General features: G+C 39.7%; 1 protein-coding gene across 3 annotated transcripts in view; it reads right to left on the bottom strand.

Moving 5' to 3' along the window:
* Positions 1-24,073, bottom strand: part of arnt2 (aryl-hydrocarbon receptor nuclear translocator 2) — a 104,598-nt gene that overhangs the window by 3,226 nt on the left and 77,299 nt on the right. For all 3 annotated transcript variants that reach the window (XM_044191581.1, XM_044191573.1, XM_044191590.1), the window contains 5 exons: positions 19,032-19,107; positions 15,618-15,741; positions 15,361-15,463; positions 15,071-15,209; positions 12,939-13,089 (listed from right to left, as the gene is read on the bottom strand). In XM_044191581.1, the coding sequence (XP_044047516.1) occupies positions 12,939-13,089; positions 15,071-15,209; positions 15,361-15,463; positions 15,618-15,741; positions 19,032-19,107 (593 nt within the window). The remainder of the gene's footprint in view (positions 1-12,938; positions 13,090-15,070; positions 15,210-15,360; positions 15,464-15,617; positions 15,742-19,031; positions 19,108-24,073) is intronic.

Here is a 24,073-nt window from a genome sequence, read left to right as displayed (position 1 = left end):
TGCACCTAATGCAACTCACCAGCCCTTGTTGGAACAGGGCTTGAGTATCATCTGGTTCAGGTCTGCTACAGCAGAGAGAACTAGAAAATGGGCAGTTAAGGGTGCCTGGAGGTTTGGAGTTGGGAATTATTTAACTATAGCAAGTTTTGTCTTTTGGGCATTATCTATAGTAATAATAATGGTTCAAAAATTTCTCGGGGGGGAACCACCTAGCAGCTAGCCACCTTAGAGGGCACCCACCTGTCACTCAAAGCAGCCACGTCCTTAATTATGCATAACCTAGTTTATACAGGTCTTGGTGACGAGGAACAAGTCAAATTTGTTAGTGTTAATAATATCCTGACATGAAATCGTGACATATGAAGGACTTCACATTCAGTAATCCAAATTTGACTAGACTTGGGTAAAGAAGATTGTTCAAATTTATAGTTCTGGGGCAGGGTTTTTATATGGTGACTTGAGTGTAACAAGTTGTTTTTAAACAAAACTGAGTTAAAATCCTTGCAGGGGTGTACATTGTAGTTATGGTGTTCTAGTGAGAACAGGAATACTGGCATTACTATTATCAGAGGAAGCACAACTAGAATTAAAAGGTGCAACGGGCAGATTCAGAATAGGACCTATCTGGGCGTCAGGGTGAGGATGAGGAAACCTTGCAGGAAAGAGTGCCAAAGTAGAAACAACTGCAATTAATTAGTGAGGGCACTGAATTTATGAAGATAAAAGTTAAACATGGAGGAAATTAGAGCCAATTCTAAGGATTGGTATCGGGGCCGAGTGCAGCATACTTAATGCATTGGTATATGCTACAGTAAAGCCAATCGAATGCCATTCCTTTCTTTACTGTGTATTGTCCACCTCAACCTGTTAGTGCTAGTGCAGTGCTGCTCTCCTTTACAACAGTCTACAGTGTGAGCATTTTGCACCAGAAGTGAGTGAAAAAAGCTTCTGAATGTGAACAACTTTTTTTTGCCGGTGAGTGACTTGGTTTTCTGACCAAAATACATACAACTACAGGTTGTACATGGATTCGCTAGGTGCTGACTCTGTCCTTCTCATTGGCAAAGAGCAGTGTACAAAACATTCAGGTAACGGCTTCTCATTTTTAGCCGGTGCTGACCGTCACTTTCACCGGTTAAAAAGGCAAATGTCTTCTGATCATATCAGCTGTCTGTAATTAATGTTAATTCTGTGAGTAACTTGATGACAGACCAAAATGAAACTTGGTCGGGTTTTGTGCTCTCTGCAAGCCGGTGTCTGTAGGCCTACTCAGCCAAAGATTATTTGAGGGTGGTGTTACTCTACTGTAACGCCACTGTATAATCAGATGGACTGAACGTTTTTGTAGTTCCAACAACTCCAACAGAGTGATATGTCCTCTCTTTAGCTGATTGCGTCAAGTCAATTTCACAAGTCACATCATCAAAATGTCATTCATATCATAACAATAATTTAAACTCTTCAAGTTACAGTTTTTCACAATTAGTAACACACATTTCGCTTTACTGACATGCAGCTCAGCACAACAGTTAATCTAACATCCAAAATGCACTGATAAAACCAAAAAAACTCTCAGGATCAACTCTTGCTGCAGACCACTGACAACATTTGTCTCCCAACAGTAACACTGTCAGCAATGGACTGTACTTTGTAAATGGACTGTACTTGTATAGCACCTTTCTAGTCTTCTGACCACTCAAAGCGCTTCAAACCACCATATCACATTCACACACACATTGGCAGGTGCCAACTGCTCATCAGTCCAAAGAAACTAACTCATTCATACACACTCACACACTGAAGGCACAGTCCTCTGGAGCAATTTGGGGTTCAGTATCTTAACCAAGGACACTTCGACATGTGGGCTGGAGGAAGCCGGGATCGAACCGCCGACCTTCCTGGACAACCCGTAATATGTATCACTATTGTCTTTGAAGTATCTTTTATTTACAGTTTTTTTCAATTGCTTACAGACGTTTTCTGAAAGCATGCCTCATATTCCCAGAACTCTAGACAAATCCAAAAACACACACAAAAGTGTGTTTAGTGCGCATGCGCCAGCCCGCATGCTGCCTGTTGCCATAGCGTATTACATTGTATTATTATACTGTATTATCATCATCAACCGGTACTTCACACTTATTTTATTTTATACTTATACCCACCTGGTACTTCATTTATTTTCTGACCTGTTTTATACTGTATTGTATTATATTTTGCTAGTACTTTCTCCTGTGTGCACTGACGTAAAGGCAAGCTGCTGTAACAAAGAGTTTCCCTTCAGGGATCAATAAAGTATTTCTGATCTGATCTGATTTCTGATCTGAAAAGGCAAAACTCCACAAATCTCCTGCAAAATGAAACTGCATTCAAAACAATGTTATGTCTTCTCAAAATGGTATTTTGTTTTCAAATGAACACACATCACGTGAATAGACATTTCTAAGAACCAATTGAACACTGTGCTGAATGTAAAACACTACTTTGAATGGAAAACAGTAGTATGAAGACCTTAGATTCATTTCAATGAGGCAAAGGCATCTTCTGCTGATAATTGCAATATGTAGGCACTTTGTAATTACCTGCATCAGTGATTAGTTAGCAAGTAGCACAACCAGCATGCCGCCACGTAGTGGTATGTCTTAAAGAGGTATCCACGTCAACTGCCCCAGTGGGGTCAGTTTCCAGTACATATGGAATATGTAACTGTGTGGAGAGATAGTCTCGATACAATAGAGAACACAGCGTATACAGTATATGACATTTTAGAGGGCTTTAATTTTGAAATTGAACATCAGAGTGTATTGATATTTTCAGAGTGACACTGAGGTGGTCTGCTATCTTACTGTAGTGGAATCGGTCTGAGGAAACAGGAACTTTCCATTTAATATCATTCTGAATTTAGAGGGAACGTAGCTCATATATGCCATTTTACAGGGCTTTAATTTTGAAATTCAACATCAAAGTGTCCTGATATTTTAAGTGACACACTGAGGTGGTCTGCGATCATTCTGAAGTGGAATTAGTCTGTGGAAACAGGTAGTTTCCTTTTAATTTCAATTTAGAGTGAACACAGCGTATATATAACATTTTATGGGCCTTTAACTTGGAAATTCAACATCATGCTGGTATTGTTGGTTCAAGCGAGGATCGAGGAGTGGCTTGTTTTAGCGTTATCAGTCACATATTTTTTTTACATTTTTAACCAATTGATCGAATTGATCTTAGCTGTTTTAGTAGTCTTTTATAATTTTATCACAGCTCTGTTGGTTGCCTTCTAATCAAATTACACTTTTCTTACACTGCCGGGTACTGCTCGGCTGGCTTGTCTTTTAGCTTGGTGGCTAAGCTAACAGGCACAGCTATGCCAACGACGCGCTGTGAGGACTGTGTGCAAAGCAAACAGAAAGATCGCTCACCTTAAGGAGGACATTCGATGGCTTTCTAATGAACTGCAGAAGAAAGACTCTCTTTTGAACAGCTTCATGGACGTGGCTTCTGGGCAGTCCAAATGGATTGCCTTTCTCAACTCAGCCATCCAGGACACAGTTCTGTGGGATTCCACTTGTCCATGGCTGTCCTCCTGCTCGACACTGAACCATCCGACCTGGGCGAGGCGGCGTCTGAGGTCTGATGTCGCCGCCTCGCCACATCACTCGCCTGCTCGGACATCTAGCGGCTGAGGTCTATTCCAGTTTTTAACTCAACTATTTCAAATGGATCTATTGACTCTGGTGTTGTATGCGCTGGTTTACTGAACACCAAAATTCAACAAGGATTTCATTCAAGACTTCGCTGAATTTTTGGCAGGAATCATGCCAAGATATGGCAGTGTTTTACTGTAATTCTGGGGCCTTTTTAAAAAACCTTATTGACTCTTAATCTTGTTCAATCAGTGAACGGCCCCACACATGAACATCGACATACTTTGGACACTGTTTAATCTAGTGGCCTGCCTTTCTGTGACATTGAAATATGTGACATAAATTTCTCTGATCACTTGACTATTATAATTGCGATTTCTTTGCCATGTCAATCTGTCAAACCTTTGCTTCTGGCACGCTGTTCTCACATTATTAATTCTGCTAATGTTGGACATTTCTCTACTGCCTATCAAAATACTCGCAATATATAGGCATGTTCTATCTGGGCAGGCCTCCCTCTCACCTGACTGCTGACAACTTAATCACTGTTTAATTACACCTGCTCAAAAATACTGTATTCTGTAGCTCCCCTCAAAACTAAGTGCTCCAAACCTACAAGTGAGCCTTGGCTAAATGATGTCACCTGTGCCCTCAGCCAGGTTTGTAGAAGAGCCGAAAAAATGGAAATGGAAAAAAGATAAACTTCAGGTGTCTTTTAATATCTTAAGGAACTCTCTGTTTTTGCTGCTCTGACGACTTTCTGATAATTTGACAAAGTACCTATCAGATATCGCCACAAACAGCTGTCACAGACCTCATGTTTTATTTTCAGTACCATTAACACTGTCATTAATCCCCCTGGTACCGCTTGCCTTACGGAGTCTCCAGCAACATGTGAAAGGTTCCTAAAAATTTTTGTTGAAAAGACCTCTGGTATTAGGTCACAAATCACACCCCCTGCCCATGACCCATCTGCCCCCCCTATATGTACTGCTGTTTTTGACCACTTTGATCCTGTGTCTCTTTCTTGTCTGGCTAAAGCGGTTAATCACTTGAAGCCCACAACTTGCTCCCTGGACATTGTTCCCTCTCAACTTTTCAAGGATGGCTTTAATACTGTTGGGTCTCTGGGTTTGTTCCTGCTGATTCTGAGCATGCTGTGGTACAGCTTCTTATTAAAAAGCCAAACTTGGATCCCACAGTTCTCTCTAATTTTAGACCAATTTCTAAATTGGTCAAAACTTTCCAAGGTGCTGGAGAAAATTGTTCTAGTGCAGGTCCAGAACTTTTTAGTTGATAACGGGGTTACTGAAGTATTTCAGTCTGGTTTTAAAGCACTTCATAGCACTGAATCTGCACTTTAAAAGTTCTTAATGATCTTTTACTGACTCTGGGGATTGTGCAATTTTAGTACTTTTAGATCTAAGCGCAGCATTTGATACTGTGAATCATGGCATCCTCATCTCTCGGCTGCAGCAATGTGTTGGCATTAAAGGAACTGCCCTTGAATGGTTTAAATCGTATTTAACAGAGAGAAGCTTTTCAGTTAAATTGGGTGAGCTTTCATCCTCATCAAGTCCCCTCAGCTGTGGGGTTCCCCAGGGTTCCATCCTTGCTCCAGTTCTCTTTTCCCTGTACATGTTTCCTTTGGGTTATATCTTTAAAAAGCTCGGTATCTCATTCCACTGTTATGCAGACGACTGATTTATCTACCACTGAAACATAACACGATTTGGCCTCTCTGTATTTGCTTCCAGTTCATTTTAGAATTGATTTTAAGATCTTATTGTTTGTTTTTAAGTCTTTATATGGGCTGGCGCCTCCTTACCTCGCTGATCTTTTATCTTTGCACATTCCCTCGAGATCACTGAGGTCTGCTGACCAGATGCTTCTGGTCGTCCCAAGGTCCAGATTAAAGCACAAGGGAGATCGGGCCTTTGCTATCGCTGCTCCTAAATTATGTAACAGCCTACCCCTCCAAATCAGGACCTCACCTACAGTGGACACTTTTAAAACTGGTTTGAAAACCCATTTTTATTCTTCGGCTTTTAAATCAGACTGAGTTTTGACATACTGGATTTGTGTTGTTTAGATATGTGTGTGTGTGTGTGTGTGTGTGTGTATGTATGTATATATTTGTGTGTATATGTATGTATATATTCTCTATTTATTTTGAGTTTTAAAAATATTAAATTGTGTTGTATTGTATGTGTCCCGACTGTTTACAGTCTGTTTCTTTTAATTTGTGCAGCACTTTGGTCAACATCTGTTGTTTTTAAACGTGCTTATAAATAAACGTGACTTGTCACAGTGACAGAGTGAGGGGTCTGCTATCACTCTGAACTGGAATCGGTTTGTGGAAACAGGAAGTTTCCTTTTAATTGCAATGTAAATTTAGACCGAACACAGAATATACATGGTTTAACAAAAGAGTTTCCCCTCAGGGATCAATAAAGTATTTCTGATTCTGATCCTGATTCTGATCATTTGGAAATTCAACTTCAGACTGTGCTGATATTGTCAGAGTGACACACTGGGGTGGTCTGCTATCACTCTGAAGTGAAATTAGTCTGTGGAGACAGGAAGTTTCTCAATGACAGTCTGTCAGAAAGTCAGATGGGTCTTTAGCGCCCGATCGGGACGTAGCCATTCAGAACGGGCTGATTTGGAATTTGGAATGCGTTCTCGAGAACCGCTCATCCAATTGACCTCACACTCGACATTACACTCCCTTGGGTCCTCAGCAATACACCCACCAAGTGTGAAGTCGATTGGTTCTTGAGATATGCGAAGGACAGTCATACACACATACAGACAGAGATTCCTTCCTTTACAGTTAGATGATGCTGCTACAGTGCGAATTATTGGCCAAATGGCACCAAATCTGTCACGGTCACTCAGACATCATATTTACACATGTCCACCAAATGTGTTTGCAATAGCACAAAGCGTTCAGGAGATATGACATTTTCTGTAATATAAGCCCCGACCACAGCATTTGAGCAAACTTTGAGGTCCAGCTATAGCAAAATATATAAATGGAATATAAAAAAATCCAGTAACTTTTCCCGGCTTGGTCCAGAGATGTTCTGTTCCACATTTGGTCACGATTGCTCAAAAATTGTTAGGAGGAGTAGCGAAAAAACAGATTTGGACAAAATTCAAAATGGTGAAAAATCAAGCAAAAAGCAAATAGTTGTGGCTTATATGGATAGATTTGTCTGGACCGACAGAATCCAGAATTTTGTTTCTGAGATGTACAGTTCAAAAGTTACAGGCCAAAACAGAAATTTTGTTATTACAGCGCTACCACTGGGCCAAATTGCACCAAATTCAACACTGCACTCCCTCGGGTCCTCAGAAATACACCCGCCAATTGTGAAGTTGATCGGATGAATGGCTGTCAAGAAAATTGAAGGACATACATACAGAGATTCAAATTCATTTGAAGGTTGCTTTTATTTAGAAATCAGTTCTTACACACTCCTACCGTAATGCCTGTATATGCATGTACCACAAAACAACGTGGGGGCTAGCTTGACTGAATTGTTGGAAGTGAAGGCTGGCTTGACCGCAGTCAGCCTTTAGGAGGAGTGAGGAGTCAGCAGTCGGTATAAAACAGAGCAGTCATAAGCCAAGCGCTATAAAGATCAATTTCCAGCCATGCTGGATTCAATTTACACTTCTCTGGCAAATTTAGTTTTTGCTAATGGCCGGAATGGGAGAGCTGGTGACGAGTCAGAGAGGAAGAGGTGACAAGTCAGAATAAAATAAATAAAAAGCTCAGTGATCAGTAATGTATTCATATGCAGTACTACAATACTGTAATGAGAGTAGATTTCTTACCTATTCTCATTTCTAAAAGTCTGGACAGTTTGTACTGTCTGCCCAGCCTCCCTCATTGTTAGATCATGGTTAGATTATGGCTTTCCTTTGTCTTGCTCTTCCTCTTCCTTGTCCTCCTCCTCCCTATCCTCCTCCTCTAACTCTCACTCCACTTGCTATGCCTTTCTCTGCTATGTTGGCATCCGTTGCTCCAAAACAGAAGAGCTCACCTGTGGTCCTTTTAGTGCTAAAGCTCTGATTGCTAATGGAACAATTGTGCATGTGTTTGCCCATGTGAGGAGAGTGGATAGCATGCAATTTAAGTTTAGCGTTTTGAATGGCAGTGTGTTCCATGTCAACACAAGAGATTTTGCTCATGAAGATTGTGCCAAATGTAGAAGAATTGTGTGTAGTGTTTTGAAAAAAGTGTGGTTTAGAACTGTAATCTGAGTGTAAAGCAAATGTGCTTGTATTTTCGCAGAATTGGTTCAGGAGGACAGCAGCTGCCTGCCAAAACTCACATACAACAACCCGTCACGATTGCATTTCCAACAAGAAAACACATCTGCTAATGTTAGGTCAACATAAGCAAGTTAGTTGTTCCAGTGTGTTTGTGCCCAGCACATACCTGTGGGTTTTTAATCTGTGCTGGAGGGAAACCCACTGCCTTTCCAAAACACACACGGTGCTTGGAACGGTGTGTTCCCGTTCTTTCGATTTTTTTCACATCCAAACCAGCACTTTATTGGTGTCATCTGCGCCGGGCACGGCTGTGCAACTGTTTTGTTGTTGTTGTTTTTTTAACCTTTATTTATTCAAGGAGGAGTTTCACTGAAAGCAATGCTCTCTTTTGCAGGAACACTCTGATCACATTCACACATTTATACACATTCACACCTGGAAGCCGCCATGTACAACCACAATCTGACCTGCTGGCCACTGAGCAGCTCCACTGGAGCGGTTGGGGTTAAGGTCCTTGCTCAAAGGCACCTCAGTGGCGGGAGTGAGGGAGGGGCAAGTGATGCTTTTAAAATCATTTTTTAGTTGTTATTGTCTTCTAATTTAAAACAAAACAAATTGTTATGATTTCGAAAGTTTTGTCAATATTCACAAATTATTCTGTGGAACTTACATTTCATTTGCTGTACATGATGTACATGAAGTGTTTCTGATTTCTTTCTACACCATACAGGCGTTAAAAAAATGAATGCATGTGTTCAGGGATGCATGGAGGAGAACAATATGAAGCGATGAAAGTTGGGGTAGTAGTACCGGCAAGAACTTCAATCTACTTTCACCCCTGGTCTCAAGTACCAGTGTTAGCGTATAAACAATTGAGAAAAACTGTATTTATTTAGCATGAACCAAGATTCCATTACAACAAAAAGGTACCTTCTTTATTGCAGGGATTGTGCTACCTTACAGTATATGTCACAAGAATGACTAAGAAATGCTGCAATATGCTTCAATAGGCTTCATTTTTTTGTGCCATTTTTGCATACAGTAATTCCAAGTGCAAAAAATGAAACTAAAGTAATTTCAGTAATGCAAAACAAAACTATACATATTAGGATATAGGATAGCTACAGATAGATAGAAATACAACAGTGATAGTCAACCCTGTCTTCTGGTGCTATAAGTTTTCATCCACATCACACCTTATGTCCTCTCTTGCAATACAGCTGGGAAAGACTCTTTTTGCATGCCTTATCCATCCCTGGCAGTCATCTACAGATAAAGATTCATTGTGTCCTAGAGGGTCTGATCATGTGGCTGATGGTCATAAACGTTCCACCTCCATGAGGAAAATAATCATTTTATGATCTCCATTAACCCACACACCTTTACACTTACTGTACACATACACACCTATCTCAAACGACCCAGATAGCGTGGTAGCATAACCCCCCCATTGTCTCACACACCCACACCTCCACACAAACACACCTACCTTAAATGCTTGCTGATTGTTGTATGCTTATTGTGTTTAGACTAGACGACAGTGGTTGGTGGCTGAAGTTATTGATTGTTAATCAGTGCTAAGGTTAAATAAACGCTATTACATCTTTTAAAGAGCAGTTTATATGAAGTAAAGGCGCATGAGTACATTGCGTACTTATTTTGTTTATGTTAAATTTACCTGAGTAACAAATTCCCCAAGGAGTCTGGAGTGTGCCACCAGAGTAATTACAGACATTTTCAGAGTAATTTTAGTTGATTATATTATCAAATGATTAAATTTTGACATTTATAGTTTTTATTTGTGATAATTTAGTGTTGCACTGCCATAAAGGTGGGGATCTTGTGAGAGACAGAACACAACCGTTTATCTAATATGGGGCTGGTTTGATACGATGACTGACAGTGGAGCGTCACCGGTACAGATTTGAAAAGTCACATGTCACACGTTTTGCTGCTCTGATTGGTTGTATCAGCGTCCAGTCTGCAGGTCTGTCCAGCGCAATGCACGAGGCTCACGAAACTTAGATCAAACTGTACTGCATTGCCTTCTTCCTGAAATGTTTTCAGAAACACGTTTTAGTGAACTGTTAAGATGTAATTTGAGAAAGTTTGTTCCTGCTTGAAAACAGACCAAGCACCGCCCCAACTTGCATGTGTCACTCAGCGTTACGTCAGATGTTTCATTCCTCTGATTGGTTGTGGGTCTATCCAATTGCATCCAGAGGCATTTAGGTCTGCGCCTGTTAATAACGCCCCTTGGAAATCGAAAATGAACTGAGAGGTTCCAGACTAATACGCATTTGCAAATTAGTCTGGTGATGCCAGACTAGGCCAAACTCCAAAATCACTAAATTCTTGTATCTTTTCGTTCAACCCACCCACAACCCACAGCCTCAGTTTGTAACACAGGCTTTCTGTTACAATTCTGTTGCCTCTAATGCCAAGCTGAGATACCCAAGTGATGTCACTTGAGTAACTGTCAATATGAATTTATTTATTAAACACAAAAAATCCCAAAAAAACAATTATATTTTTATTTTCTTGGCACACCCAGCACTCCATAATTCCCATAAAAAATGTGATTGGAATGTAAATAACCGAACATTCTAACAGGAATTTTACTTAGAAACTTATCTATATAAAATAATTTGGGCCCACCGGTATTTTAGCTTTTTTTTAACCACAGATATATCGAACAGTTATTTGAAACCTCCTGAGACCCAGTTAGCATCTCAGTACACCCCTAATATTCCTTTGCCAAAGAAATGCTTTCATGTGTAGTTGTTAAGACTAAAAAATAAATTCCCTAATCAGAAGTTAGTTTGTGAACACAATGCAGACTTGCAGCTGACTTTATAGAGTGCGATGTCAGAGTCTCCCAACAGCACATGAATCCACAGCTTGGAGTCGACCACAACAAATACATTCTGAAGCCACTGTCAAATACTGCTATTGGGTTTCTAAGCAGGCAGGGTTTGAATTGGAATTTAATGATGCTCAGCATTAAGCTATTTTGTGAGAATACTCCAGGATGCAGACAACTCAATGGAGGCAATCTGACACAACTTCATATGTGCCAGTCCGTCAGTGGAAAAATACGTTTTAGTAGTGTTCATAAACACTTATCAGATGCAACCTTGCTGGGTTATTCATGGCACTTATAAAAAGGCTGTTAACGCAGTGTGAGGTGAGAAAAAAGCTTTGAAAGCTATACAGAATTATATTAATAGTGGACGGAACTGTTCATGAGTGACTTTGGCTCTTTCTGCTTCACTTCCCCCATCCATGTAATTACCTCTGTACCAGGTCAAAAATAAGCCAATATGGCTAGAAAGCAAGGGAATGGCTTTCCTAATTGAATTGAATACATGGCGACTGTAAACTGTTCTCAGTTAAGGTCTGACAATACCAACAATCTTTTCTTTCTTCTCCGTTTGGCAAGGTGTGATGGTTATTCATTATATTTAGATACACACAGGGTTTCTGCAGGTTTCAACAAGTTAAATTTGAGACTTTTTAAGATCATTATGAATGCAATTTAAGACCTATTTCACATTCATACTGGTAAAAAAAAAAAGGATGAAGGATATGAAGGATATTTAGCTGCTATGTGTAAAGTCCAGAGCACCTCTGCTTTGATGTTGGCGTAGATCCAAACGGTGTCCAGAGGTCGCTTACCGGAGTTGCAGGAGTTAACGTTAGTGCAGACTAGCGTGGGTCGCGCTTGGGTCGGATTTTGGTGATGCTCCCGATGTTTACAGAACAATATTGGGTGATGGCAGGCATTTGCTGGTGGCTTTTTACAGCAGCTTTGTTTTTTTGACTTGCCATGCAACTCTATTGCCTTTATACCCAAAGTTCCTAATTTGAGCGTTCTCAAGCCAGATCTCACTGAACTTGCACCATATTAGATGAAAGTAACGTTAACAGAAACAAAAAACGTATTACTTCTAGAATTAGCTATTTTTTTTGATGAGAGGAGCCATATTAGCCCACACACTACATTGCGACACACTAGCTGGGTGTGCTCCGATAAATTCTTACTGGGCTGCACAGTTTGCATTAGTGGTTATTGGTTCCATGTTGCTTTCATTTTGTAGTTGTTACAGAGTGATCAATAAAAACATTTCTCAATAACACATTTAAAAGCGAGACTGAAGTTAATGCAACTTTATAAAATATTGTTAACTTCACAATCCAATCAATTTTTAAGACCTGTCAAAATTGTATTTAAGACATTTTAAGGCCTAGAATTCAGATTATTGGATTTTAGATGTCTTAACCCTGATACATACAATATTACTGGCATGCTTAAACAGCTAATGTTAAAGGATCTTCCTGAGTTCAGCAGCACACTAAGGTGTTGATGGAGGGGATTTAATCACCGTGGCGTATATTTGGCATCTGCTACTTTTTGACTTAACAAATTAAAGTACCTGCCAACACTCATTTTACAAGAAACCACTTGAGTGCTGCTACATATCTACCTTACTGAAGGAGCATTAATGAGGCCTTCACATGGACAGCAGGAGTGGAAACATTTTGGATAGTTCAGAGATCCAATCATTTGCGAGTATATTACCTGTTGAGAAGAAGCACTACAACCTCCATCATGTTTTCTTCCTTTAGTAGTTTCCACAATGCAAACACTTCTGCAAGAATATTCACCCATGTCTTGAAACTATTTTATCTCTCTACCCTTTGGTTTCTTTGCTGCCTCAGGTATATGCTGTGGGAAATGTCGGAATATGGTTCTTTATATGGTAATATTGATTTCAATGTTATTGCTAAGCCCTACCTAATAAAACCAGTGTTGTAGGTGTACTTCTATTACAAATTGTTCCTCAGTTACTGTGTTCATAAGATTATGTTTGCAGACAGAAAGACACAGAAACACAGAGACTTCCACAACAAATGAATGTCCTAGAGGCCTACTACCATACAGGGGGACATTACAATAGATCACCCAGTAATAAATGAGGATAAAAGATGAAGATGAGGGCTCACCAAAAGCTGTACTGCGGTTTGTCAGTCCAGAGTAGGCGTTGCCGCTGGGGGAGGAAGTGGCTGGGGACGACAGGGGACTGTAGGAGGCCGGGTCAGTCTGGTAGCTGTGACCAGAACCAATACCAAATGGACTGGACTGGGCTTTACTAGACTGGAGAGCACAGATACTGGTTAGATATGCAGCATATCAGGATTGTAACTGTAGTGTATTGTCAGCTCAAGGTTCAGTATAATACAAGAGACAGGGTTCACAATTCAGTGCACATTATTTTTAATCAAGTTTCCTGAAAACAAACTATGATTACTTATTTATGACTTATGAATGAACTTATGATTTATGAATGTACAAAAACTGTATTTTCAAGTCTGAACTATTACTATTTGTAATTTAGTTAAATGAGTTAATATCCAGTTTTATACGCATGAGAAATTATCTGACACTGTGACACATTAACATTATTTCCATGAGTTGGCCAAACTACAAAATGAAACTCATTGCTGTTTGATGAATGCGCTCTGCCAAATGTATTCATGTAACATTATTTTCTAACAGGTAGTCAGCAGCTGTAAATGTTGTATGCAAACAATGTAAAAGAAGCTTCCATGTTCAGGTATAAAAGTTATCAATCCCTATGCAGTTAGCTACAATAACTAATCCAGGGGGCTAATTTCTGGGTTGACTGTGGATTAGAGACAAGCATTTTAGATGACTGATGTCAATTTTTTTATTTATTTGCAACGCTTTAGGAGGCTCACACTGCTTGCCCCAATACAAGTTTCTTTGCCGGACTCCACTTCCTGACTCTCTACAACTGAGGCGGCAAGTGCAAAGTTAGCATGACCCATAGCAGGTGCTCACACCGAAAACACGCCTGCATTAAAAAAGCAAAAGGGAATGTATTGTTGGTTGTGTGTTGTTTCAGGCCAAACACTTCACAAAGGTTTATAATACTTTAAGTAAGGATTTTACAACTTTGGAAAGTATAGTAGTAGTAAGCAATAGTGAGGTAAACAGTAGTAATACAGAGTCACATTACAGAGTAATTTATCAGGAATGTATGGTTCCAAGTATTTGATTTGCCAACACAGGGCAACCCTTTTACAGGGCTATTCTGCATGACTCTTTGAGCTCTTCTATGGCTTGGAGTGGCAAGCAACTCTTCTGGTGTAATTATCAGTCCAAAATATTAAGAACTGCATTAGAAAATATCTGGTTCTTTGATAAAAAATGGAAAGTACAAGCTCGGGTACGTAAACAAACACGAACGTACACGAACACAACATGATTTCTCAGAAAATAAAGTTTGAATAATTGAAACTGGTGGTTCTAACATAAACCTATATGATTGTTACATTATTGAGAAATATTACAGCAACAACAGCTTAAAATGGCCATAGGAATGAATGAATTCTGAGGATTGCGATACTTAATATACAGACTGGGTTGCTGCTATTCAAGACATTATATTCCAACAACATACAGACTGATGTTTTCTTACTTTACTCCAGTCATTCAAGCATCCAGCTGTTTAAAGAGCATCAGACCAAAATACCTTTTGGGGGCTTGTTATGGTTCAAAAACAACATGATGACTTTGTGGCACAGTCTTCTTTCATTCTTCCTAGGTACCTCACTGTTTTTGAGAATAGCTTGGGCAAATGGGCTTTTCCAATATTGGGCAACTGCACTAAAGAATGGACACGGAAACCCTGTAGTATGTTAGTTCTTAATGTTTTCTGTGTTTAGAAACATTCAACCCTCTTTTCCCCTCATTATCTGGCACTAGTTATTGTGATGCATTTAGAGGTTACTGAACAACAAAGAATTCAGTCCAGTGGAATGACCTGACCAGATGAGTGTACCAGTGAGTGTAGAAGATGAGCCTGTTAAGAAACATATGCTTAGCACATTCCCTCAGCAAGATAGGGGAACACGCCTACAGACACACATACAAAACATGGCAAATAAGACAAGTCCATCTGTTAGTTTGTGATCTGGGGTACAGGAAGAGCAGATAAAATGAGTTTGGCAATCTTGGCAACCATGAAAATTGCTGACTGTTGATACAGAAGGCAATGGTTTAACTTCAGTTACAAACACTCTTTGTGTGTGTATATTTGTGTGTGTGTTACCTGTCCAGAGAAGGGGGGTCGGTTGCCTGACCATGCCACCTGGCCTGGGTTGAGCTGTCTGGAGATCTGAGCTAGATTCTGATTGGATGAGCCTGATGGCTGGATGTCATTCACTCCGGGGACATGAATCACAGAGGAACTGTGTGTATACACACACACACAAAAAGAAAAGTGAGAAATATGAAGCTCAGTCAGGCTTCACTTTTCTCCAGAGAGACACACTGAGGCCTAACTAAATGAGTTATGGATGTAACCTGCTGAGCATTACATGCAGTAACACAGACATGTACCTGAAGCTTTTGCCAGAGTGTCCCTGCTGGAAGGGAGAGCTCTGCGAGTAGAGCTGTTGTCCTCCAGCTGTAGAGGAAGGAACCATCATCTTCTTATCTCCCGCTACACACACACACACACACAAACACACAGACCAGGGTCAGCATTGATAAAAAGAAATAAAGAGCTAAACCACAAACTGTCAGGACATATGTATGAGGTGTATGCGGATGTCTGTGTATTTGTGTGTGTGTATTTCTCTATGGGTATGTCGTACAGCCAGAGATGCTGGTGTACATCTCAGCAAAGCGCGGGTCTCTCTCTTGGGAGAATAGGGCCTCTGTCTTGTCGATGCTCTTCCCTGCCTCATGGACTCCACTGCTGACACTGGCCACAGGCACCTGAGGGTGGGGGTGAATGTGTGGGGGGGTGGTATAAGAGTTGATGTTACAGATGATTTGACAGAAGTCACAAAAAAATAACAGGAACAATCCGCACGGCGAACAATCTGCATGCCTATATAGACACAAGTACAACAGATGTCTCAATAGCCGGGATTCCATTCAAATATTTTTCATGTGAATCAGCTTTTTAGCCAAGTAGCCAAGCAAAAAGGGGATTTTGTTATAGTCCTTCATTCTTGAAGTTTCCATCATCAAACAGAGATTGTTTTCTGATCTGTTCTGCTCTGTAAAACTTTATTGAAGCTGTTATTTAAGAACAATTCTAGTTTTTTACAACACGGGAACTCTGAAAATGCCAGCATTAAACTCCTATAATATCTATGTGTTATGCACATAAATTGCACAATATCACGTGAAACTAAAAGTAGAATGGGAGCCAGAGCCTTTAGTTATTAAGCTCCTCTCCTGTGGAATCAGATCCCAATTGGGGTTCGGTAGGCAGACACCATCTCCACATTTAAGAGTAGGCTTAAGACTTTCCTCTTTGATAAAGCTTATAGTTAGGGCTGGCTTGGGTGAGCCCTGAACCATCCCTTAGTTATGCTGCTATAGGCCTAGACTGCCGGGAGACTTCCCATGATGCACCTCTTTCCTCTCTTCTTCTCTCCCTCTCCGTCTCTATGCATTTTTATCCCATTACTGCATGTTACTAACTCGACATCTCTCTCCCGTAGTTTTGTGCTTTCTCGTTTCTCTCCTCTCTCCTTCTGTCGCTTTCAGCAGGTATTTCTGCCTCCGGAGCTGCAGAGTCTGGATCTGTGGTTGTGGGCCACCTGCTGCCCCTGTGTTTCTGCTCGACAACTGCTACTACAGTTGTTGTTATTGGCTCTGTTACTATTATTGTCATTATTATTCCTATGACTGTAATTTCTATTATAATTACCTGTATTATAGTGAATTATATTTTTTGGTTAGTACTTCTATTCCTGTGTGCACTGATGTGATAGTGAGCTGCTGTAACAAAAGAGTTTCCCCTCGGGGATCAATAAGGTATTTCTAATTCTGATTTCTGATATTAACTCATTAATATTAATATTACCACTACCATTACATTATTACTATTTTAAAATTCTAGCTGGTATTTGTATTGTGCTTCTCTCTCCCCTCCCCTCTCCCCAACCCCCCTAACCTAACACAGCAGTGGCGGATGGCCGCCTACCATTGAGTCTGGTTCTGCTGGAGGTTTCTGCCTCTTAAAAAGAAGTTTTTCCTTGCCACTGTCGCCAAGTGCTTGCTCATGGTGGGATTTGTTGGGTCTCTGTAAATAATATTATAAAGAGTATGGTCTAGACCTGCTCTATAGGAAAAGTGCAATGAGATAACTTCTGTTATGAATTAAATAAAATTTAATTGAATTAAAAGAGTGTACCTGAGAATCAACATCACTAATAACACAATAACAGGGCTGTTATAAAAGGTAGCAGAAAACTTTGCAGAGATATGGTTTAGCATGCAAGAGTTATTTTCACGACTACAAGGTAATATATCCAAGTTAAAAGTTAAATAAAACACAATTATTATTTGAAATGAAAAGACACTTAGAAAAAAACATTTAAACCAAGAGTAAAAACAAGGTCCAGCCCTCTGATGTGTGTAGGGCCTGTTACCAGGACTGGCCATCTGGCAAACCGGGCGCTTTCCCGGTGGGCAGACGTGCCTTTTGGGCTAACGCAACTGTCTAGGAGTGGAGCAAGATGGACAAATAAAAAGAGAAAAAAACATAAAGGTGGTGCTGAAAAGCTAAGAGAGAAGAGGTTGAGGTCCCTTGAGGCTGATGCAACCAAATGTTTTAAAATAACATGTAATTCATTTGGCGCTGTTACTTGTCAATCATCTAAGCTGAGCCCGAAGGCACTAGCAACAGAGAGGAGAGAGAGAGCAGAGAGAGCAGCCCAGTGAGCCCAGCGATACCAGTTCAACTGTTAATCAAGGTCCTGCAGCTGAAGCGGTAAGACAGAAGACAATAGGATAAGATAAGCAAGGTCTGAGTTTGGCTATCTGGCTATTTAGCTATATCGGGTGCCTTTTGCTGAAACATGTTCAACTTTTCATAAATGATGTGCTCATCATTGTCACTTTTCGTGAAGCAACCAATCACAGCCTGGATGGAGCGGGACATCAAAAAAAGGTTGACGTGCGACAGTAAACTTTTGAAATGTTGAACTCATTGTTTTGCAAGAATGGTTTTGATTATTGACAAGTTAGTACTTAGCATTAACAAATTAGTAACTAACCATTTTTCTTGCTCAGTGATTTAATGAAGGAACAAAACCAACAAAATTAAACTGCTGTATACAGCTATATTATACTAGTGGTATATAGTATACTATTACATGAAATTATATGAATATACTAACATTATATAATTAAAGTCTTCATACTATACTGATATTTTAGTATTATATTAACATTTTACTGGTGGTGTTTCGGGGGGGTTCGGTCTGGGTCAAAAAGTTCAGGGCCATTTTTCATTCCCAGTCTAGGCCTGCCTGTTACATGTTGAGTGAGATTAAAAGACTCAGTGATTTTAATAAAACTAGAAGCAAACTTATCAGAAGCATTGTCAATATGAATGTTGAAGTCACCAAGAAGCACAAATCTAGATTTCTTGAGAATAGACTATAAAAAAAATACCAAATTCATTTAAAAAGGACCTATTAGGGCCGCATGGATAGTAAATTAAAATACCATAAAAGGGATTAGTATGTCCAATTTTAATCCTTTGTAATTCAAAAGAAGATAAAGACCCAGTGCTCACCAACCGACAAGAAAAATGGCTTCTGAACTTGGCAGCAAGTCCTCCATCGCGGCCTGAAATTCTAGGCAAGCTGATAAAAGCGTAATCCTTTGGGAGGGGGGGTGTGTACAGCTCAATGAGGGGGGGTATGTTCCATATTCCTCTGGCATGTTTCGGTCACAACAAAAAGACCAACGTCTTAGCACAAAAGTTTTGTTACGTTATGGAGAGAGCATTCACCAGCGCCATCCTGAGAGTAACAGAAGGATAATGCCCAACATGTGTTGCTGGAGTTAAATTATTTGGGTTTCTGCTGTTATTCAGAATTTTCAATGCGAAAAATTATCTGCTAGACATAAAGACAGACAGAGACTCCTTTCATTTTAGTTAGATTATGTCCAATTATTTCAACTAAAATTCCATGGTGTCTGGAGGGATCTTCCTAACCAGCCAAGTGGTGTTGTGAAGTGGCTCTAGAGCAGAGGGTTACCTGGGAAAGATCGTAGGCAGTCAGTCCATCTCTCTGGTGAACCTCCAGTTCTGCCTGCTGCTGCTGCTGTAGCTGCCTGAAAAACACACCATATACACCATCAGCACCTCAGACTACAAACTGACACATACAGTATGTTACTGAATTGAAGCTACCTTAATTTTAAATTCAATATAATAAAATAACTAACTTAATAACATTTAATAACACATATACTTCATGTAGGTGATAAATGTTTCTTGGAGCAGGAGGCAGTGAAATACCCAATGACACAGTAAACCCAGACGAAGTTAGAGAAGAACTAGTGTAAGTAGAGGGAGAATGTACATTTATGTAGAATCTGTTTAAATTCCCACATCAAAATTAGGTAAAGAAATTCCTACAGACAAGCAATGTACAGCAGTATTTATCAGAGCTACTTCAGTTGGAGACATTTGAGGCAGTTTTCAGATGCATTCTTTCAGAGTAACTTTCAGACCTGTAGGTCGTTTCATTTGGTCTGGAACAAGGAAAAAAAAAAGATACATTGTTGCCTTTTAGTTTTGGTCCATTCAGTATTCCTACTGACTTATTAAAAACAAACCAAAAGCTATAAACATGAAGTGATATGGCCTAACAGGTCAACATCTCATTCATCGGACAGTGTTGGTGATGTCATCCTGCATCATCAGCGCTACATTCACCCACATGGCGAAATCAAACTGTGGTGACTGACAGCAAGATGGACAGCACTTTACTGAACCTGATGTGTTTATCTTTTTTTCTGTCACAAAGAGCTCACCAAGATATAACTAGTTATGAGCATTATCAGTCATGACTGCAACTGAACCTCATATGACATGGATAATGATGAACAAGGAGAAACAGAAAATCCACAGACCTTGTTGTGAGCAGTTTCATGTAGGAACTATCGTTAGAAAGAAAATTGTTCCCACGTGAAACTGCTCACAACAAATCTGTGGATTATCTTGAGTAACGGGTCATGATTTCTGGAAAGAGACATTGCTGTTGAGTTTTTCAAATGTATTTTTTTGGCGCTTTGAGCACCACAAGCTGAGTGCCATATAGCTTGTTTATATTTAAAAAAGGCAGACATCTCTACAGCAGATATCTCCAAAACTCCAACTCACACCAAAACAATCTAGATTGATAAATCTAGCTACAGGTAAGAGGACAAATATGTATTTTTGATTTGGGGGTGAACTGTCCCTTTAACAGGAAAATCTTTCAGTTTGTTTGAAATGCACCAAACAGATTAGGTGTGAAGCAGCCTTTGAATAAAGTGGAAGGTAGCAGGACAACTCACTATATATGGCACTGAAAATAAGACATTAGTAAATATAACAAATGTAGGATACTCTTCAGAGTAAATCTGTACAATGTACAATAATTATAAAGGAAAACAATGGTTATACAGGCAGAATAGGAAGTGCCCCAATGATCCAAGCAGCAGTGAGAAATGTCCACAACAATACAGTAGTGAGTATATTTGCACAGCACTTTCACGTCAGGTTTAACACAAAAGCTCAAGCAATTCTATACATTTATTCTCATTTGGCATTTTACCGGACAAAAATAGCAAAAATTGTCCCCTAGATATAAATGTAGATTTATAGCTAGTATTGGACCTCCATATAAACCCAATGACAGGCATAAACCTGCTAAATTGTTTTTGACCAGGGCCTTAGGCTACAGATGGTTAGTAGCTGCACATCACAATGTGTTCCACAAATGCATTCAATCTATTTGTTAGTTCATGCATCCATTTTGTGCAGTTTGTCTGTGTCCAGGTCGTGGGGGCAGCAGGCTAAATACTGTAAAGTAACCCAGGTGCCCTTCTACTCAGCCACTTCCTCCTGGAGGATTCAAAGACGTTCCCAGACCAGACAGGATATGTAAACCCTCCAGCGTTTTCTGGGTCTGATCTGGGGTCTCCTCCCAGTTGGACGTGTCTGGCATCCTGATCTGATACCCGGACCCACTCGAATAGTTCCTGTCAATATGAAGGGTGGCTACTCTGAGCTCCTTCTGGATGTCTGAACTCCTCACCCTGTTCCTAAAGGACATCAACACTCGAAAGCGGGGTAAAATACCTGTCATCATAGATAGGGCTGAGATGTGAAGAAGCGTACAAATGGGGATAATGGCGCACATTTTCAGCCAAGCTCATCTTAAAGGTAAACATGGTGTTGCACTTGGTTGTTCACATGAAAAGTGAGTAGTTGTAGTTTTGCGAATAAGGATAAAAAAGCAGGGCTTGATCTCTCTCTCTCTCTCTCTCAATTGAATTCAATTCAATTGGGCTTTACTGGCATGGGAAACAGACATCAACATATAAGCACAGCCAAAGCATGTGTAAAATAAAAACATAAACAGAAGAATTGTGATATTAAAATACATACAGATAATTAAGACAGGATAATAATTATAACTTGCAGTTAAAATGCAAATACCAAATGTGAAAACTAAACACTGCAACATTTTTTTGTGTGTGTGTGTGTGTGTTTAGGTCATTCACTGTCCCTCGGGTTGTGGCATGTTGATATATATTGGGCAGCAAGATATGCCCTCTCTCCTTCTCCTAGGAGTATGTTTAAGGTCAGAATCAGAATCAGAAATACTTTATCATTTAGCTTTTTGTCATTTAGCTCTTTGAAATCTGAGATTACAGAGTTGAACTTAAAATAAACGTTCCTTATTTCATCAAATGTTGTACATTGTAGGAAGAAGTGCATCTCTGTCTCAACCTCATCTGTCGAACAGTGACCACATATTCTGTTTTCTTTTGCTTGCCATGATTTTTAGCGTCTTCCTTTTTTGTCAGTTTGTGGTTACTGAGCCTGTACTTGTTTAGGATCTGTCTCTGCTTTCTGACAGTAGATATATATTCTGCCAATTCATAATCTCTTTAGGGCCAGATAACATTCTGATCTACTTTGGCTTTTAGTTTCTTCTTTCCAATGTGCCAAATAGGTTTCTTTACATTGCCTTATTTGTTTTACTCTGATTGGTGTTTAGAAAGCAGTACTGTTGTGAGACTGGTCAGAGTGCGTCTGAGGGGGGGACTTCTTTTCTGGGCTCAGCTCTTGGCTTTGGATGGCTTTGGAATGGAGGGTGTCGTTGGGGCTGGATTTAAGGTGATTAAAAAATGTGAGCACTCTCTTTTGAATGTTGACTATTAGTGGGTCTCTGCTTAATTCCGCTCTACATGTAATTGTTGGTGTTTTTCTGTGTAAAATGTATCTGCAGAATTCTGCATGTAAAGATTCTGTTGGATGTTTGTCCAACAGGTATAGCTATGATGACTGAGTGGACCCCATACTTCACTACCATATAGCACAATGGGCTGGATGACACTATCAAATATTTTAAGCCAGATTTTAATTGGAATTTGAAAATTATAAAATGTTCTCTTAATTGCATTTAGAGCTTTTCAAGCTTTTTCTTTGAGTGCATGAATAGGGGAAATGAGCCCTTTGCACCAGATGTCGGGAAAACATCCTGACTATAATACGATATTGAACAACTTCAACACTGCACCCTGCATCTCTGGGGTGCTGCATTTGAGCATTTTGATTTTAATGCTGTCTGGACCACAAGCTTTTCTTGGTAGGAGAGACTTTGTCTGTGTGGTCAATTCTTCCCAAGTAATTGGGAAATCAAGGGTTTTTTTGTTGTCTTTAATAGTTTCTTCTAATGTTTGGAGTTTTTCTTTTATAATACATTAATCTGAATTAATTTGATTTATTGGTATGTCTTTGTACAGATTTTCAAAATGTGCTCTCCAGATGTCACCATTTTGGATGGGTAGTGCTTGTTGTTGCTTTGTGTTGAAGTTATTACAAATATCCCAGAATTGATTTTGATTAATGGTGTTTTCAATATCTTTAAGTTTCTTGTGGGTATAATTTAGTTGTTTGTTCCTAATTGTACGTTGCCTTATGAAATATCATTGATATATCCTATCAATATATATATATCAATATCCTTTTTAACACCATCTCTTGTAGGGACATTTTGATTTTGGTTATAAACTGATATGTCATTAAGTGAATTTGTCTCCACTGGCTTGGACCCATCTGTAAGTAGGGTTTAATTTATACAGCTTACTGGGTTCCCTTTTTGTGTCACTCATTTGACCTGAGAGTTTAAAGAACACATTTATTTGGTTGTGGTCTGAAAGGGGGGATTGCAGTCTGACAGTGAATGCACTGATAGTGGAGGGGTCCATGTCAGTGATTGCATAGTCTACTATACTAGACCCAAGAGCTGAGGAGTATGTGAATCGCCCTAAAGAATCCCCTCTGAACCTACCGATAACTATGTACAGGCCTAAGGCCCAACAGAGTTGCACTACCTCCCTGCCACTTTGGTTTATTTCAGAGTCAAGGTTGTTCCGAGGGGTGATGGTTGGTGTGGTAAACAGGGGAGACTGACCAAACACATGGTTCTTGCCCTGTGGGTCGATGACATCAGGTTTAATTCCTGTTCGTCCATTCAGATCTCCAGTTAGAAGCACGTTTCCCTGGGCCTGAAAATAGGCGATTTCTGAGTGAAGAGTTTCAATAATGTCTTCTTTGAAATAAGGAAAATCTACTGGGGGTATGTACATAGCACAGAGATATAGGTCTCTATCAGTTATGTCCAGGCTTTGATCTAATCTTAACCAAATGTGTGATTTACCCTATTTAACTGGTGAGACCTGATGGCAAAGGTCTCCTTTATGCCACAGATCCCCCCTGATGTTCTGCCCTTGCGTATGCTTTTTAATTTTATAGAAGGCACCATGATGTCATTATATCCTGGAGGACAGTTAGTGAGCAGATCATTTTGACACCATGTTTCTTTTAACACAGTTACATCAACATCTTTGATAGATTTCATGAATTCAGGGTTTCCACTCTTTAGCTCAAAGGTTGAGGAGTGGAGACCCTGAATATTAGCAGCTTATCTGAAATGAATGCATTAAAACAATCAAAATGAACCTGTATAGTGAGACAAATATAAAAACACCTACAATTAGCTTTACATTTACAATATTG

Source organism: Siniperca chuatsi, linkage group LG1 (genome assembly GCF_020085105.1).
Source record: "Siniperca chuatsi isolate FFG_IHB_CAS linkage group LG1, ASM2008510v1, whole genome shotgun sequence".
NCBI lineage: Eukaryota > Metazoa > Chordata > Actinopteri > Centrarchiformes > Sinipercidae > Siniperca > Siniperca chuatsi.
The sequence above is the reverse complement of the archived record's forward strand: the minus strand, read 5'-3'. Positions and strand labels throughout refer to the sequence as shown.